Source organism: Coloeus monedula (assembly GCF_965178545.1).
Source record: "Coloeus monedula genome assembly, chromosome: 2".
Lineage (NCBI taxonomy): Eukaryota > Metazoa > Chordata > Aves > Passeriformes > Corvidae > Coloeus > Coloeus monedula.
In genome coordinates this window covers 4,183,219-4,201,270 of record NC_138782.1, presented here as the reverse complement: position 1 = coordinate 4,201,270, position 18,052 = coordinate 4,183,219, and the positions used below count along the sequence as shown (strand labels likewise).

Sequence of the window (18,052 nt, the reverse complement as noted above, 5' to 3'; positions counted from 1 at the left end):
ATATTTGGACTTAAAAAGTTGTCATATTACATGACACAGTATTTCACCCTTTATATCGAATTCCTGATACATTGGGAAGCAGAATATTTTTAAACCTCTAGAAACACATCCACAGTCACATTCCCCTGTGGTTTTGCATGCTTGTTTTTCATTCAGTTGCTTTGTATAAGGTTGCATTTGTTTGCTTGAGTTTTAGAGGTTTTCTCTTGGCTCTCTGATGCCATTTTAAGCTTATACACGTCCAAAATATTAAAATATTGATATATACGTATCACTGGGTTTGAGACATTCCTGAGAATTCTGCTCTGATGCTCGGTCTCGAGAAAATTCTGATTTCTACAGATCAGAACTGGCAAGTTATGATTTAAAAAGCAGTAGTGTGTATATATTTAGGTGTCTGTATGTGATACAAAGTTACTGCATTCTTTTCCTGTCCTCTTCAAGCCGTGGTATTTGCACAGCTTTGCACCTTCTCGGTGTTGGCTCAGAACTCTCCAGTAAAAGATTTTACTGGCAGGGAATTGAATTTGCCATCTGTCCTCCTATCACACCCTGGTGCTTGCCAAGGGCTGGGTGAGGAGGCACCTGGAGATTCCCACTGTTCGCCTGTAGTCCAGGATGAAACACTGCAGGGCAAGTGACAGGAAGGGAGATGCTCAGGGAATCTGGGAGCTGTCCTGTGGCTTTGTAGGTTAAATGAGGCTCTCTTAAATCTTCAGGGCAAAGACGATGTTTACGACCGGATGCTGCTGGACTATTTCTTCTCCTACCACCAGTTCATCCACCTCCTGTGCCGAGTTGCAATCAACTGTGAAAAGTTTACTGAAACTTTAGTTAAAATGAGTAAGTATCAAGGTGAAACAGCCAAAGGATGTTTTTTGTCTCATAACTTGAGTACTTCTGCACTAAGTGTTATATTCAGAGTTTTTAAGAAAAAGCAGAGCTTGTGAAGCTTGTTGTGTTTGGATATTACTTTTATCCACAAAACTGTTACCTGTGTATAAGACAGTGCAGCCTTGCCCACGTGACTGGCACATTTCGGGCCTGTCCACAACGGAGCTGAGGTAACCACCGCGAATTCAGTCTTGCTGTGCATTTAGAGTTCAATGCAGGACTCAGTAAGGCTATTTTTGGGTGGTTGGCAGTTAAAATGGCTTTGGATCAGATCCTGGATCCTCAGCATCTCAGCAATGGCAATTAATTGACAATATTTACATTTTTGTGTTCCCACACAAACCCGAGGGTGAGTTCCTCAGTGTGCACAGACCTCAGTGTCACACCAGTAATCTTGTCCAAAGAGCAATGACAGAATGTCCTTTTATCCCCTACATCACCCATCTGCTTGTTGTTTGTCACACTTTTCCAATGTATTTATTAAACAGACTGTAAAAACCTGGCAGACACTACAGCTTTCTGATCATGGACAATGTTTGCAAGGTGATCCTATAAAATGCACCTTGGCACTGCTTTTCTGAGGAATTTCCCTGTCTCCCACGAAGTTCTCCCAGACTGACTTCTTCCCTCGTGCCATTGCAGGTGTCCTGGTTGCTTATGAAGGTTTGCCACTTCACCTCGCGCTCTTCCCCAAACTCTGGACTGAGCTTTGCCAGACTCAGGTAAGAGTCAGCTTCAGAACCAACAGTATGGAAGCACAGGCAAAACACTGAATATGGAACAAAGATCCCACAATTGTAACGCTGGGTGGTGTTTAATAAAACACCTCTGCCTGTGTTGCTGCTATCTGAGAAAACCTTTTCTATTTCAAATACAAAAATCTGGTACATTGTATTTGCTCGCTGTACATCCTGCAAAAGCTGAACACAGCAACTCCCCCCAGTAACACTGCTGGCATGGTGGGTGTGCAGAAAGCACCTCATCCTGCTTCTGAAATTCCAGCTTTTTATGTAGCCCAAACACTGGGATGATGAAGGAAAAATTAGGAGATGTCAAAACCTGGCTATCATTGCAGAGGACCCTGTGGCTGGCTCACAGATCAGGGGCTCTGTCCCTTCCCATACACACTGGTGGCCTTCCTGGGGAAGGAGCTTCATCACAGGAAAATGGGAAACGAGAATTGGCAGTAATTGATTTGTACAATTTACTGACACCTGATAGCTCTGAACTATTTCTGGGTGGGCCTGGCCTGCACATGCAGTGCTGACTCTGCCATCTTCTCTCTCCTTGCCAGTCTGCAATGTCCAAGAACTGCGTGAAGCTCCTCTGTGAAGATCCAGTTTTTGCAGAATATATCAAATGTATTCTGATGGATGAAAGGACCTTTCTTAACAACAACATTGTCTACACCTTTCTGACCCATTTTCTTCTCAAGGTACACTGTCTTTTAGCAATAATTATTGTTCCAAGGAATGCACGCACTGATGTTGCTTCATTTTGGGATGCTGCTTTCACAGTCCCAAATTTTTGTGGCTTTTAAAAAAATACTTTGTTTCCACAGGTGCAAGGGCAGGTATTTTCTGAAGCAAACTGTGCCAACTTAATCAACACTCTAATTACAAATCTAATAAATCAGTATCAAAGCCTAGAATCTGACTTCAGCAACCAGAGAGTCGAAATTTCCAAAGCAAGCTCTACGTTAAATGGGGTGAGTCTTTTCTAACAAACACGAGCAGCGTTCAGGAGGCAGCTCATTTCCTACAGAAACTATTCAGTACTCTGTGCCTCAGCTGGGCTCCTGGGAAGGACATGGGAAGCTGGGACTATTAACCTGACTTCGGGGAGCAAAGTAATGCAAGTGCAGGAGCATTATAATGGTAGGCATGTTGTAACCCAGCCAGGTTTTGTGTCTCAGCACGGTATTGTCACCCCCAGGACAGAGCTGTGTAAGGTCAGCAGGTAGTGAGTGGGGAATTTCAGTGCTGTGAGCAACTCTAGAAGGGGATCTTTGGGCTGCTCAGAATATGAACAGCACCTCCTTATTGCACAATCTCTGTGTGCAGGGTTCACCAAACACCAGTTCGAAGTAAGGCTGAAGTTTGTTTCTCGTTTCTCTGTTTCCAGGACCTCCGAGCACTTGCCTTGCTGCTTTCAGTGCACACTCCCAAACAGCTCAACTCGGCCCTGATTCCAACTTTACAAGAGCTTTTAAACAAATGTAGAGCTTGTCAACAACAGAGGAACTCATTACAAGAGCAAGAAGCCAAAGAAAGAAAAACTAAAGGTTTGGTGTCACTCTAATGAACCTTTTACAAACTTGTATCAAATTAATGTAATATTTTATCCCTGCAGGGTGGGCCATTCCTTGGCTCCAATTCCCAACAGCACACAAAAATATCATTGTATTATGGAGCTAAAATTCATGAATGGCATGAATTCTCTGCAAGGAAATAAGTATTTCTTGAAGGGCTGTGTTTAATGTGGAGAAGGGTGGGAATGTGAGCAGTGCCTGTTCCCTGAGCCAGTTGCCCTGTCCCTGCAGACGATGAAGGAGCCACTCCGGTGAAGAGGCGGCGGGTGAGCAGCGACGAGGAGCACACCGTGGACATCGGCGACATCAAAGCCGAGCCCCGCGAGGCACTGACCCCCACCAGCACCTCGGACAACGAGACCAGGGACTCCTCCATCATCGACCCGGGCACGGAGCAGGACCCGCCCTCCCCCGAGAGCAGCTCTGTCAAGGAGTACAGGATGGAAGTGCCCTCTTCGTTTTCCGAAGACATCATGTTGGCCGCGCGCTCGCAGCACACGGAGGAGCAGCCGGGGAACGGGAAATTTGAAGAGTGCAAGGAGTTCAAAGACCTGCAGACTTCCAAGGATTCCATGGGAGCCGAGGAGGACTCGGAGTTTCCTTCCACGTCGATTTCAGCGGTTTTATCCGACCTCGCAGACTTGCGCAGCTGCGATGGCCAAGCCTTACCATCCCAGGACCCCGAAACTAATTTATCAATCAGTTGTGGCCATTCCAGAGGACTTTTTAGTCACATGCAGCAGCATGACATTTTAGACATCCTGTGCAGGACCATTGAGTCTACGATTCACGTGGTCACACGGATATCCGGGAAAGGAAACCAAGCTGCTTCTTGACATTAGATGGAGCATGTCTGCTTTTAAGTCTTTTTTTTTTTTTTTTTTTTTTTTTTTTAAAATCCTTCTTCCCCCCAAAATGCTGTTTGTATAAGTTTTGCTTATTTCTGTTTTGTGCTTCAGTTTGTCCAGTGCTCTCTGCTTGAATGGCAAGATAGATTTATATGCTTAATTCTTGGTCAGGCAGAATTCAAGATTTTTTTTTTTTTTAATTTTATTTTATTTTGCATCTACCGTACACTTTCTTAAAGGGCAATCAGATAATGGCTATGTTTTATGTAATTAAGAGTTCACTGTAGTGGCTTTCATTTAATATGGCTGTCTGGGAGACAGGGCCTCCTGGCCCTGTATGATGTAATTTAAACTTATGGCATTTTTACTGTGTATAATATGGTGTCCTCTGTGCCAGTTTTGTACCTTATAATCGAGGCAGATTGCCTCAGATCGCTGTGGTTCTTATTATCAAAATTAAGTTTACTTGTATACTAAACAACCACAAGAAATTTGATTCTGTAAAGAATCCTCTTTAGCTGTGGCCTGGCAGTATATATATGGTGCTTTATTTAACAGAATACCTGTGGAGGAAATAAAGCACACTTGATGTAAAATTAATTGTTTTATTTTTATTGACATGATCAATTGCTATTCTGTGCACTTCATTAAACTGATTGTGATGACTTTTCATTTGTTTATAATATGTTGCTTCAGTCTTTGGCTTTCTCAGCAAGGAACTTCGTAAGTGAAACAGCAGCAGGGAGAAATGATGGTCTGAGGTTCAGATTTGATGTAAATTCTGGTGCTTGTTTACTGTCCATGAATGTCCAGCCACACAGTGGAGAGGGGACTGGTGGTTGGTGTTGGAACATGAAGTGCTGTCAAAAGCCAGTGCAACTTGGCATCTCTTTTCCCTTATTTTAACATCTCTTACGTCACTTTTTTGCACCAGTTGCAGACTTCCTTTCTTTTTGCCCTCTGCTCTATCTGGCTCCATTTCCTCACTTTTTGACAGCTTCTGCACCCCTGGAATGACTTTACCATCTCTCCCATCATATTTGCTCCTGTTATTTCTGAGTAATACCAGTTTCCTATGTGACTCTTTGGACTGTCAGTGCTACTGGTTTTAATATCTGATTAAACTCCATTTTCAGCTTCATTTTCCTGTTGCTCAGCTCATTTGTTTTTCTCTTGTCGTCATCTACCTTGGTCTTTTTTCTTCAAAGTTCGTTCCATCTACCATTCACTGCAGTTTTGCATCACTTGCTTCTCCTCGAGTCTGTGATGCTCTTGCTGCGTTTGAATTTACTCTCATTGGTTTTAACCTTCTGTAATTAATTCGTGTTTCAAGTTTGCAATTTATATTCCTGTTTAATTTGCATTTTTATCCTGCATCTACAGATAGTGCCAACACTGGTAAGTGCTTAAGGTGGTCTCCTCATTACTCAGACGTGAAATCATCATGATTTTGTTCTCTTTGGGAATAATTTTATTACCTTTTCTGATTAGCTTTCCCCAGATTGTAACTCCAGAGAAATCATCAACAGCTTCCAGTCAAAACTTGTATAAACAGAATTCGTTTGTCAAGGAAAACATTAGCCTATGGATCAAAACCTGGGATGCAGCAGCTGTTGGAACCCTTTGGGTGAGTAGTTTTGTTAATTAATTACCCTTTAGAACAGTGCAGCTGATTGTTGGGATGTTGTCTGAGCTGGTGCCCTTTCCTGGCTTTAGCATCTCCTGCAGGATGGGGTCACCCCAGAGTTGTGGCATTCTGGATTTGGGGTGGTTTTTTTTAGCTCATTTTCAAGCAGACCAACTCTTAACAGTACTTGATAATTATTTCATAAAGGATACACAAATACTGCACCACTGATCATGTCAGGATTACCAGAAATACAATTACTCCTACTGCTCTTCCCTTACACTACCTCCTCATTTCCCTTTTGAGTATTCCTGCAATTTTTACAGATTTTTTTTCTCAGTAGAGTTTTTTTGAACAAAATCAAGCAGCACCTGCTCAAATGTGTCTTTCTTTTCCAAAGCCTGGTTCCAGGCGTTTGTCCTCTGGCTCCTGCACTTTCCATGCTCTCTATGTCAGTATTTCTTCCATTCTGTTCCCCTTCTCTCACTTCAAATCAGGTTTCTGGTTTGTATTTTTTTGCCTTCAGAAACATCCCCTTATCCTCCCTTTGAAAACCCTTTAACCCTAAACCCTTTAATCTTCTACTGGCTTCCTTAGTCTCTTAAAGCTTTGATTTTCTTCCAGGCTTGATCCCACTTCTCATTTATGATTATTTATTTCTTCCTGGAAGTTCCACCTTCCATTTAACCCCTTCAGAATTAAGCTTTTAAATACCTTCTCCATGCACAGTCAGCCTCTCCTCTGGCACTCAAACTGCTGAGATCTGTAAAGAATTTTGGCCATAATCTCATAAATCATGTTCTTCCCATTGAATTATTTTTCCCTTTGCCTTTCTCAGCTAATTAATCATCTAACATTTTTTACTTTTTATTGGAAAGGCTACGAGAAATTTTAGCACCAATCTTGGAGGGGCATGGGGCTGTTCCTCCTCATTTTCCAGGGGTTTTGGCAGCCCCACACCTGGAGCAGGGACTGCAACACTGGAAGCACAAGTAAGTCCTGTCTTCTTTAATACCAGTGATTGGCAATTGCAGTGAGGGCAGGGAGACAGGAAAATTCAGTGGAGGAAACCTGTTTGTGACCCACAGAGGGAAGGGGATTTCAGTCACGAGGGAAAATGGGTGAGGCACAATTCCCAGAGTACTGGGCTGCAATTTCACTGTTTGAAGAAACTTGCAATTGCATAGAACCACCTACTCTCAAGTATTAAATTGTTGCAAAATCTCTTCAACCATCTACCCACAGACCTGCTGAAACCTGAACTGTCTTAAACCTTGATTTCCCTTTGTCAACCATTACCCTAAATCATTTTTGTATTCAGAACATCAGGCTTTTCTTCCTTGAGTATTGAGGGGGAAAAAAGGTAGCTAAATTTTGAGCATTCAGAAGCAGATCCTAAAATACAACACAGCTGAAGAGGCTGTTCCCCACCCACCACCTGGACACCTAAAGCAGCAGCAGCAGTGCAACACCCAGTAACTGCTCTGTGCCTCTCCTGTCCCTGTGGGGCTTTGTTCTGGTTACTACCACAGACCTCACCTCAGTTCACAGGGCTGTTAATAACTCACTGCAAACCTTCCAGGAGACCCTGGCCTGTAGCAAGGAGCAGCACCTCTGTCTCCTCTGGATCACAGAAGCTTTTTGGTGGTAAAGTTGCCAAGTGCTGGCATTCTGTAAAAATAAAAAATATAGGACTTATCTTCTAAGAAACCTGATTTAGTGTGGCAGGATCAGTGTATGGAGAAAAGCAGCTTGATGCAAAGTCACATTTTTATTGAGCCAAGCATGTTTTTCCAAAGGCAGCCTGCCCTGTTGTGGCCAGTTTGTTTCAGATTGTAGATTTCATTTGTACACTTTACTTATGAAGCACTTCAGAACTAAGTTATCCTTGCTCACCTCAAGATGGTTTAATTAGAAATTACAATGTGTTCCTGTCAAAATTCTCTTAACAGTTGTTCTCTCTGAGGTACAGCAGTGCAGAGGGCTGTAAATCATTTCAGTGGAAGGTTTTACAAAGCTGCAGAAAGCAAGCACTATTACTGTTTGTTTCTTCCTAAATAAATGTCACACGGAGGTCAAGTAAGGGAGTACAGTGCATGCAGACCTAATAATTACATGACATTGTTCATTATCTTTCCTAAAACTGCAACTGGAAAGAGTCTGCAGTGAAAAGCATCTAGTAAGAGGCTGTAAATGATACCCCCATTTCTTGAAACGGAGCAGCAATTTTGTAATCCCTTTCAGCTCACCTCTGCTGGGAACTCCGTCTCCTACACGGATTTAATTTTGCCACTTGATACACTGAATAGTAAGGAACTGGAAATGTTTCCTATTGATTGGTGTAGCTCACCTACCTCTGAGGGCAGGACTCACTGCAGCTGAATCATTGTCACTCTCTGAAGCTGCAGGCAAGCAGAACAGAGATCACTGTCCCCAAGTAAAGCTGTTTATATACACAGTCTGACTTGCCTCTCATTCCCTAAAAACCCATAAATAGCGCTTAAACTATGTACAGTCTCATAGAAGTGGGTCTTTATTCTTCCCACAAATAAATTATATATATATTTTTTTTAGAAAACCAAATGTTAACAAAGTATAAAAAGTAATGCCCTAACAAAACTACAGTGCTGTTATCATTCCATGTTGTCTTTAGACTGCTGCAGTAAAGTATGTATTTCTTCAAAATATTGCTTCTTCCAACATTGTCTTGTACTCTCTTCATGGGACACAGGAACCCCTTTGCATTCCAGCTCCAGTTCTGACTGAGCCACCAGGTTCTGGAAGTTCAAGGCCACTGTTGCATAATGTTCTGAGGGAAGAAAACAGGACCCTTCAGTGAAGTGGTTTTTAAAGAATGACTCTTGTTGTTGCTGATTGCCTCTCTGCTCCACCTGTCTGAGCACAGCCTCTTTTCACAGCTCTCTGGGCTGGGCTGTTCTCCGAAGGACACACCAAGGAAGTGTCCAGCTAAGGCTGTTCCCTGCCAGCTTTGGTCCTTCCCCTGCCAAGGATCCCTCCAATGAGAGAGAGATCCTTGGAAAAACTCACCATCAGGCCAGCTCCTACACCGCCACTTCAGGACAATTCTTTGGCTTGGGACCTGTGGGAAGATAAGAAGGTTCTCCTCATTAGCAGGGGAGAGAATTCCCATTACAGTTCTCCCTGAAATACGGGGAGAGGAGCGTTATCTTATGGAATATTGGACACATGCATGTAAACAAGACCAAGGTTGGGGGTTGTTTTTGAAATAAACTCTTTTCATGGAGGTCTCAGCGTGCTGCATTCCACTGTTACGGTTTTGCCGTGGGAAAAGATCAGGACTCACTGGTTAGTGCACATAAAACACTGATTTTCTTGCAGACTTTGAAACAAGGACAAGCCCAGTTTTCCCCACTGAAATTTTGAAGTGTGATGGAGTGATTGTGTTACACAACCCAGCCTGGCCCAATGCACAAGTCGGGCACTCCTGCAGCTGAAAATGATTTTTCATTTTCAAGGACATTTCAAAAATGCAGCTGAGCTCTAATTATCAGGTTTTCCCTTCTATTTGCACCAGCGTTCAGTTGGGACAGGGTAACATTTGCCCTGAATAGAACAAAGCTCATTTCCCCAGTTAAAAAGGGATACAGATTTGGGAGATAAACCTTAAACCTGCTTTCTCCCTCCTCTTAGTTACAAAGGATTGTGCTGGGTTTTCTCCTCCCCATGTAGGTCCTTAGGTGTGGTCAGCCCCGGCTCTGTTAATAGGACAGAGAAGCCACACAACAAAAGAGCAACTGTTTGGCTTTGAAACAGAGGAATATGCACTAGAGAAACTGAAATTCACAAAATGACGCTGCTTTTTAGCTCAGGGAAGAAGCCACCACCCCCTCCCCATTTTGGAAGCAGAGAGGAGCTTTTTACCAGTTCTGTGTATTCCCCGCTGACACAGCCCTCAAACATCTGAAGTTTGCCTCCTTTCTCTGCTTCAATCACAGCTGGGCATTTGGAGAACTTCTGTACCAACTGGCAAAAAAGAACAGAGCACAAAATGCACCATGCTGGGAGACAAGGGAGGGGTGCTGAAGGAATTAACACTGATAGGCATCGGGCTTCTTGATTTTACACAGCCTTGCTGGGGTGGTGGCAGGGGCCAGTGAGGTGCCACAGTGAGACTGCAACTGCTGAGAAACTTGCACTGGCAGCCACAGGCCAGCACAGACTCTGCCCCCAGCACATACACAGGCACAGACACCACTGGCTGGGCCCAGACTGGGACAGGAGGGAAATGGAGCAGCAGCTTTAGGAAGGTGCAGAAGAGCTGCCAAGATCCATTTCTATTTCCCAGAGGTAGCCCTGGGATTGTAATTTAAAGTTCTCCAACACCAGCCCAGACTCTTGAAGGACACAAACCCAAAAATAGCGATTGTGTATTTCATACCCTATAAGCAACAGTATCATCACCACCCGTAATTAATCTAATTAACCTGCAAGCTATGGGTAACAGCAGTGCCAGTACTGAGCCCCTCAGGCTCCTGAGCAACACCTACAGCAAACAGCAAAGCTTTTGGTAAGGAAGCTGCACCCAAACCACATAAAGATGCAGCTTCACTTTGAGTACTTGGCTTTGTTAAGGTAACAACTGGCAAAAACAGGTCTAAGGCAACCTAATAAACTCTCATCAAATGGAATCTCTACTTGACACAGTGACTGTGACACGTCTATTACACAACATTTCAGCTGCATCAACATCCACGTTCAGTTAAAAATGCCTCCTGAAAGTATCACTTACCTCCTTCTTTGTGAAGATGCTGTAAAGTTCATCAGCTGGAGAGTTGAAGACTTCCCTCATATGTATCCTCACTGTTGGAATTTTTACTCCAACCATATCCAGAGACTGTGGTGTAACAGCATCCTGCAAAGAAAAAAAAAAATATTGACAGGGTTGAGTGTGACAACACTTACAACGTTCTGGCAGGGCAGGACTGTTGGCACCTGCACATTCTCAAACACAGAGTGTGAATACATGGTAATTATACAGTGTATTTCTGTATTTACTCAGCAGGATTATTAACCAGGAGTCTCTACATCTGGTGAAGAAACCTGAAGCCAACATACCTGCATCGTGCTCCCACTTGGTTTTCGCTCTGTGGCCAGTTCCTGACCAACGGGAGCTTTTGTTGGCAGAATCATTCCCAAGGTGAACTCTGCAGTGAAGAAAAGCACATTAGAGTGTGAAATTGAGCTGTTCAACCCCCCCAACATCCACATACACAGTGAAGATCACCAAAACCCTGGGGAATGGGTATAACTGCAGGAGCACTGAATAAAACTCCAGTTTCCCCAGTTTCCCTTTATGTTTTCATCAGGAACAGACCTAAGAGCAATTTCCCTTAAAAAGGCTTTTCTGAGTTACCTGACCCCAAATCAGTAACATCTGCACAGACTTCTGGCAGCACAGCAGATGTTCAGATCAAAGAGCAATAATACCCAAAGAAATTCTTCTAAACTGGAAGGAAACTAAATACAGAATGAGAGCCATCCCTTTCAGAGGCTGCTTCCCTTTGAGTTTCCAGTGTTAAAGAACCTTTGGATGCCCTAAAAATCATACACAGTCATTTCTCAAGCCAAAAATTGCTGGATCCAACTTGGGAAAATTACACAGCATTTGACAAAAAAAAAAGAGGTAATAATTTAACAAAGTAGTGCACAATCACAGAGATGCACCTGATAACAGTTTGATTACAATAAGTTGCAAATGCATCAACTCCAAATTTTATACATACACACACACATCCTTTCTCATTTTTAAGGGACAGTTTCACAGGAACGAAAGCAACAAGGATTAAAATGAGTTGAGAGCAAACATCTGCCTAGAAAATAGGAATTGAGAATTTTTTGAGCCCACTTTGCTAGCTGTAATTCACAAAAATACCACAGTTCAAAAAATAGAAAGGGAAATTTAAATTTGGTTCACCTTTGGTTTAGAAGAGCAAGTGAAAATGTATAAATTTAGTAATAGTTTGGGATAATAAAACCTTAGTTTCTCAAACCATTATGGCAAGCTTAAGGATGAGCAGAGACTGTATTTGTAGAGTGAAAAACAGAAATAAAGACAGCATTTCAGAAATTCCAGGAAGTAACTAATTTAATTAATAACTAAAACAAAGGGACACAAAAATAAAGCAGCAGTTCAGGCAAGGAAGGCAGTTTTTTAAAATTAGGTAACAAAATAAATCCTAATAGTGGCCAATCCTAGTATTGCCAAGCTGAGCCCTGGCAGGGCCTGGGTGACCCAGCACAGCCTCAGTCACTGCAGAACCTTCTGGACAGGGCCACATTTGAGAGAAGAAAGATCCTGAGTGTCAGGACTCTCTTATTTCATCTCAGCTGGTGACACTTAAAAATAAAACCAGTGCAGACCCAGGGATCTGTCAGTATCAGACCAAGCTGTTCAGGAGAGGTGCCTGCACAGGAACACTCCCAAGGAGCTGATTAATTCACCTGGTTTAATTTACCTGTTTTAAGTGCTTTCAGGTAGTCCCTCAGGGCCTCTCTGACTTTGGTGGTTCCTTCAGTTCTCATCAGGTCCTTCAGAACATCACCTTCCCCTTTCTTCTTGCTAACATTTATCTAGAAACAGAAAAATTACAGCATCTGAGAGACCCCAGTCATGAGCCTTTTGGGTTCTGGCAACAAAGGATAGCATTTGGGCTTTGTTTACTATGCTCAGAGGACAGCTGCAATTTCAAATTCATGATCTTGGGTTAGCCAACCTTTGCTAAAAATAAGTCCTCTTAAGACATAAATAAATGTAGAACCTCCACTCAGTCCAGTTGATCAAGTACAGCCAAGAGCTGCTTCTCAGCAGAGGCTGAAGGATGTGTGAAGCCCAGTATCAACCCCTACCCGACCAACACAGGGACTCCGTAAGGTCTTAGGGCTGCGAGTGGTTTGCTGTGTTGGTTTGGGGTTTGTTCAAGACTACAAAGCAGAGTTCTTCTCAAATTTGTAGTTAAAATATCATCACAATAATTAGCAAAGCAAACCGTGCACATTCCTCACTGGAAAATTTGAGAACAGAACAAGGCATTATTCCCAGTATAATAAACAAAAGCATGAAATAAACTATGCACATGTAATCATCCCATTTAATAACGGGATATATCAAAATATGATGCCTAGATGTTGATTAATGCTTTATTTAAGGATTGTGGACCTATATAGCCATACCAGTGTTGCACACCTACCTCTGTATCATCTACCTCATTTTCTTCTGACAGGTTAGGAATTTCAACAGATCCCTTATGTTTCTCACCAGACTCTTTCACTGTACCTGTATTAACATAACGAATTCTTAAATGCATCATTAAAAACTATTTCCCCCACAGCAAGAGTTTTACACTTGGAGCTCAGTTGTACAAAGGTGTTACCTGAAGGGAGTTGCCTCAAGGCTGATTTAAAGGAACTGAACAGCAACCTGAGCCTTTCCTGGGAGCTGGATTCCCTATCCAGGTGCACCAAGGGATGGACACGGACCCACCTGCTCCCTGCACTGCTCTCCCCTGCAGTTGTCACCTGCTCTGACACCTTTAAAGCCTGGCACCAACACTGAATATGCATCTAAGGGTGGGTAGGGGAAAATCATCTCCTCCTCCCGTGTCTGCTCAGGATGCAGCAGCTCCCTGGAATGCTGACCATGGCCTCTTCACTTGTGTGAAAGCTCCCACCACGCAGGCATGTCACCAGGAAACATACATGTGGTGTAACGGAGACATACACAATTGACAGTTTTTAAAATAAGAAATTCACACGCTCATTCAGAGCACTTGATGTTACTTTTAACCACGTTACAATCACTGTACACTGCAGAGAGACTCGGCAAGGACAAGAATTAAGCTCCACTTCTGCATCCTTCAGGGCCAAGGCCCACCCCACTGAGCTGTCCCTGTGCTGCTCTGCCTCAGATCCCCACTGCAAAAATTGAATTTAAGGTCTGAGGCTTTTTTCATTACACTGAAGACTCTCCACCTTTGCCTTGCAAAAGTGTTTTGTTATTTAAATTTAACTCACTAATTCGATCATGATAAAATCTCTTCAGAAAGCAACAACAGAAACATGCAGGTCTGTCAGCTCAGTGTCAGAGCATAAAAAATCTAACATGATGCTTCATCAGCAAAACTCTCAATTCCAACAGCCCAGGGCTGAGCATGGCTGCAGAAGGGGAATTATCATGAAGGCAGATGCATTATTTCTGAGGGTTCCCACTTTCACGGGAGCCACCTGGATCCCACTGTTCCTTAACATCACTCTCATTATTTAAATTACTTCCCTGAGCCCCCATGAGATCGTGAGGCACCGACAGAACCCAACTGGTCGAGACCCCAGTGAGGGACTCAAACAAACGCCCAGGTGTTTCCTGGCAAGGAGAAGGTGAAGGGCTATCGGTAACACCAAGTGCAAAGATCCCTCCCCACTCGGGTGTGAGGCAATGAGGGACTGATTGCACAACATGCTCAGTCTGTTAATCCACAGCTGCACAACCACATCCACACAGGGACAGCTGAACTAGACCTCGCAGTCTCCCAGGAGAACCTGTCACTCAGTGAAGCCATGGCAACTGGTTAATGCCATCCTTGAAACACTCCTGGGCCCACACAGCCACCTCAGTGTGCTCTTCCCTGCCCCTTCCAAGCACCAGGATGAGTTCAGGAAAACCACACAACGTCGTCTTTGCAGACAATAAAGCCAATCTTATTTTTGGCTGCTCTCCACAGAAAGGAAGTGCAGGCATGCAGGAAGGAGTTTTGGGGAGCAGAACACAAACCTGACTTCAACTAATCCTATTAGCAATTTTCACAACTCTTTAAAATAGAGTTTCACAAAGAACAGTGAACAATGTCTGTGCTGGGCAGCAAAGTCCAACCAGTGAGCAAACAGAGCTGGTGGTTCACCATGACACAGCTGCAGCTCTGCATTTTCAGTACCACTGTAATGTAAACAAAGCTTTATTACCTTTTTATCAAACAATCAAATTATCTGTTGGAATTCCATTGGAATAAATTATATTTTGGTTTCCTGCCAATCCAGTGTGAAGCACACACCTCAGAAAGACCCACCTATAACAACACACTGTTGAGATACCTGCTTTAAAAGGACAAATGCGTTTTCACAAAGTTTCCATCACAATGTGGAATAAGCCATTAAAATCCTCTAACAAATGACAGAACAGCCATTTTGCTCAGTTTAAGTGCCATTAAGTACCCTCAGTTCCTCACTTTCTTGTTTCTCCCTTATCTAAATTCCTAAGAACGATGTTTTTCCAACACTGGACTTTCCAAACCGGCTGCAAATCTCAGGATTTTTATCATTTGTCCTTACATAGCCACATTTTAATCATAGCTTGAAGTCCTAGTTATCCTTGAAGACTTGTAGAACTAATTACAGCAATTACAATTTTTAGCAGTTCAGTCTGAACTCTCACTTCTAATTTAGAGCTCTCAAAACACACAACACGATGGCTATCACGGAAAAAATCATCAGCCTCTGGGTTTTTTTAGAATTTCCTGTGTAGTAGCCAACTTCTTTAAAATTAAGCTCTCAAAGCCACGATTCACTCAGTGTAGCAAAGCACCCAGCACAAGTCAGAGCTGTCTCTAAACCCTGAGCAGCACGAAGACCTTGCAGAGAAACAGTTTAGAAAGAACCTACGTAGGAATACAAACAAAATACTGTCTGCCTGCTTCTGACTTTGTACTGAAATAAGCCACACAAAGCCAAACTAACCTGTGTTTAAAGCTTAAGGTGATTTTAGCTGAACTTATAGAAGTCAAAAAGCTGATTACAATAGTTTTATCTACACTGATTTCAACTGCACTAGAGTACAATATTTGCCTTGCTCTCTCAACATTGACATCTCAACTCTAAGTATGTTCTTAGTTTATAACACACTTGGAACATTTAAAACTATCTAAAACAAACAGTGGTACTTCATTTAAAGTCCCCTCTTATTGTAAGAGCAGACTTCCAATTCCAGATCTGGTCTCAGCAATATTCCAGTCAGGCAAACCCACACACCCGAGATCTAAGAAATAAGTATTTGGGGAAGCACAGCCTGTCACTCGGCACTGCAATATCCAGGGACATTCCATCAGCTGCTCCTGATTCTTACTCCACTGCAAGACACGGGCCACATTTTGCTGTCACGTTTTAGGCATCTAATAAATGGAAAGAATTGCTTGGTATCACCAAAAACCGAACTGCAAACGAAGAGCTTGTCATGGGAGAAGCACAGCAGAGGGCAACTCCAAGAGCTGGGACTGCAAACGGATACGGCACAAAAAAAAATACACAAGCACAGCCCCCGGTATCCCAAATAATTAGCTATTATTTCGATTTCCCACTGAAGAGTTTTATCCTCCTGTAATTCCTAATCCTCAATGTAAATTACAGTTAGTTTTCGGAAACAGCTGTAATCTGACGTTTCCTAGGTGTTCCTGCTCTCCACAGGCACGGAGCACACAGCTGAAATTGGGAGCTGTAAATCTGGGCACAGTGGAACTAAACCAGCCCCGGCACTCTGCTGTCAATACCGCCACACTGCAGGCATTTACTTCTTGCACAGCCAAGTGAGTAACCCTGCGCTGATACACGGGGCGCGCAGTGCTAAGGAATATGGGGTGGGAAAAGCCTGGCTGAACGAGAAAGAGCCAAGCTCGGGTTTCAAGGTTATTTAAGAATACGCATTTATCCAGGCCCACGTGGCTCCCCCACTCTCCCCACGACTCTGAGTCACTGCAGTTCACCGAGATATTCGCGTTTTCCCAGCCCGGAGGGGACAGGTTCCTCTGCACAGGGATGGCTCCCACTGGCAGCAGGAACCATCACAGACCCCACGGCACCCGTGCCAATGCCACCTCCCCGGCGGGGCCGCGCCGGGCCCGGTCCCCGGGACACGCTGCCATGGCCGGCAGTCCCCGCGGAGCCCCTCGCATCCCCCTTTCCCCCGTACCTTTCCAGCTGAGGCGCAGGTTCCACTCGTAGAAGAAGATGAGTTTCCCTTTGCGGCTGTTGCAGGACGCTTCGCCCTCCACGTGTTTGAGGTCGCCGATCTCGCAGCGCCCGGCCTCGCCCTCCACCACCAGCCCCTCCAGCACCTCCTTCAGCTTCCTCTTGGACCAGCTGGTCGCGTCCCGCTCCGTCCTGCCCCGGGAGCGGCGGGGTCAGCGCCAGCCGCCCCGCTCCCCCCACCCCTTCCCCGCATCCCGCGCCCGTTCCCGCCGCATCCCGGCGCTCACCAGTGCCAGTTGTTCACGTTGGTGGCGTCCGCGCGCTCCTCCACGATCCAGCGCGGGTCCCCCTGTCCCCACTTGGCCATGGCGCTGCCCCGGCCCCGCCGCGGCGCCGCCTCCGCCGCCTCCCCCCGCTCCCTGCCGGCCGCTTCCGCCGGCACCGCCAGAAGGTGCCAGAAACTTCCCCGCCCCGCCGGAGGAGGAGGAGGAGGAAGGCGAGGCTCTGCCCTGCCCTTCCTCCCGGCGCGGAGGGCGGAGGGAGCGGGGCTGCAACGCCCCGGGCCCTCGCACCGTTCTGGGTCTCACCGGCCGCTCCTCCGCTCGTGTGCCCAGGAAAAGCCGCTCCTCCGGGGCTGCTCCCGGCTGCGGGGGAAGGCACCGCCTAACTGGAAAAGAGGAGAGAAAAAAATAAGAAAAGGAAAACAGGAAAATGAGAAAACAGACTCTCGTTTTCAAACACCGCGGCGGACACTTCTGTGGAAAAGAACAGAATAATTGATGTCCCAAAATTACTCCATCTGAAGCAATGACACTGCACAGGAATCGGGTTTATTGTCTTGCCCATTTAACACGTGCCGAGAGAAATTAAATACACTGTGAGGCAGCGCTGCTGCTGGGGAAGCAACCCTGCAGTACAGCACTGCAGCCCTTTCCCTCATACTGCTTGTTCTCGTCCTTATCCATCCTTACAACAGAAGCAGAATTAAAATCTGGATAACATTCCCATATTCTTATTGCTCATTTAATTCTGAGCTGTTCCAATGAGTCTCATTGTGGTTTTTCTAAGAATTTTCTTCATCGAGTGTTCTTATCAGAGAGATACATCATCACCAGACTTGTCATCTTCAGAATCATCATCTTCAGGCTCATCATCTCCAAGTTCATCATCTCCAGGCTCTGTGTCCAAAATCACTGCCACCTCTGAAAATTTTACTCCTTTCAGTTCTTTCTCAGGGGCAGGCAATGTGGGATAAGGCGTTAAGGAAAGAGCTGGCTTCTGGTACATGTCTGTCACAAAGGAATCCTGCAAAGAAGTGTGACACAGGTGAGGCAGAAAGCTACAAATGGTTGAGTGTGGACAAAATATAAGCAGTAGAAATCA

At 44.6% G+C, this 18,052-nt stretch overlaps 2 protein-coding genes across 14 annotated transcripts in view; one reads left to right on the top strand and one right to left on the bottom strand.

Annotated features, from left to right (window-relative positions):
• Nucleotides 1–4,052, top strand: part of USP34 (ubiquitin specific peptidase 34) — a 111,827-nt gene extending 107,775 nt beyond the window's left edge. For all 13 annotated transcript variants that reach the window (XM_082276605.1, XM_082276607.1, XM_082276611.1 and 10 more), the window contains 6 exons: nucleotides 720–843; nucleotides 1,537–1,616; nucleotides 2,189–2,329; nucleotides 2,456–2,602; nucleotides 3,019–3,178; nucleotides 3,437–4,052. In XM_082276605.1, coding sequence (XP_082132731.1) covers nucleotides 720–843; nucleotides 1,537–1,616; nucleotides 2,189–2,329; nucleotides 2,456–2,602; nucleotides 3,019–3,178; nucleotides 3,437–4,041 — 1,257 coding nt within the window. In that variant the 3' untranslated portion in view covers nucleotides 4,042–4,052. The remainder of the gene's footprint in view (nucleotides 1–719; nucleotides 844–1,536; nucleotides 1,617–2,188; nucleotides 2,330–2,455; nucleotides 2,603–3,018; nucleotides 3,179–3,436) is intronic.
• A 4,138-nt stretch (nucleotides 4,053–8,190) lies between these two features.
• Nucleotides 8,191–17,075, bottom strand: LOC309586351 (activator of 90 kDa heat shock protein ATPase homolog 2-like). The gene is made up of 9 exons (XM_082303090.1): nucleotides 16,957–17,075; nucleotides 16,671–16,861; nucleotides 12,910–12,995; nucleotides 12,178–12,292; nucleotides 10,778–10,866; nucleotides 10,452–10,574; nucleotides 9,584–9,685; nucleotides 8,729–8,780; nucleotides 8,191–8,489 (listed from the first exon to the last, which is right to left on the bottom strand). Exons 1-9 carry the CDS (start codon nucleotides 17,034–17,036, stop codon nucleotides 8,314–8,316), a joined length of 1,014 nt encoding a protein of 337 aa, XP_082159216.1. The 5' UTR covers nucleotides 17,037–17,075; the 3' UTR covers nucleotides 8,191–8,313.
• Nucleotides 17,076–18,052: the final 977 nt, after the last annotated feature.

What these genes read in the sequence shown, in the direction of transcription:
- LOC309586351 (XM_082303090.1), bottom strand. Translation starts at nt 17,036, where the DNA reads ATGGCCAAGTGGGGACAGGGGGACCCGCGCTGGATCGTGGAGGAGCGC. An exon ending in CAAGTGGGAGCACGATGCAG is followed by an intron (nt 10,575 to 10,777) that starts GTATGTTGGCTT and finishes TTTTCTTTGCAG; the next exon opens with GATGCTGTTACACCACAGTC. An exon ending in GTGTAGGAGCTGGCCTGATG is followed by an intron (nt 8,490 to 8,728) that starts GTGAGTTTTTCC and finishes TTCTTCCCTCAG; the next exon opens with AACATTATGCAACAGTGGCC.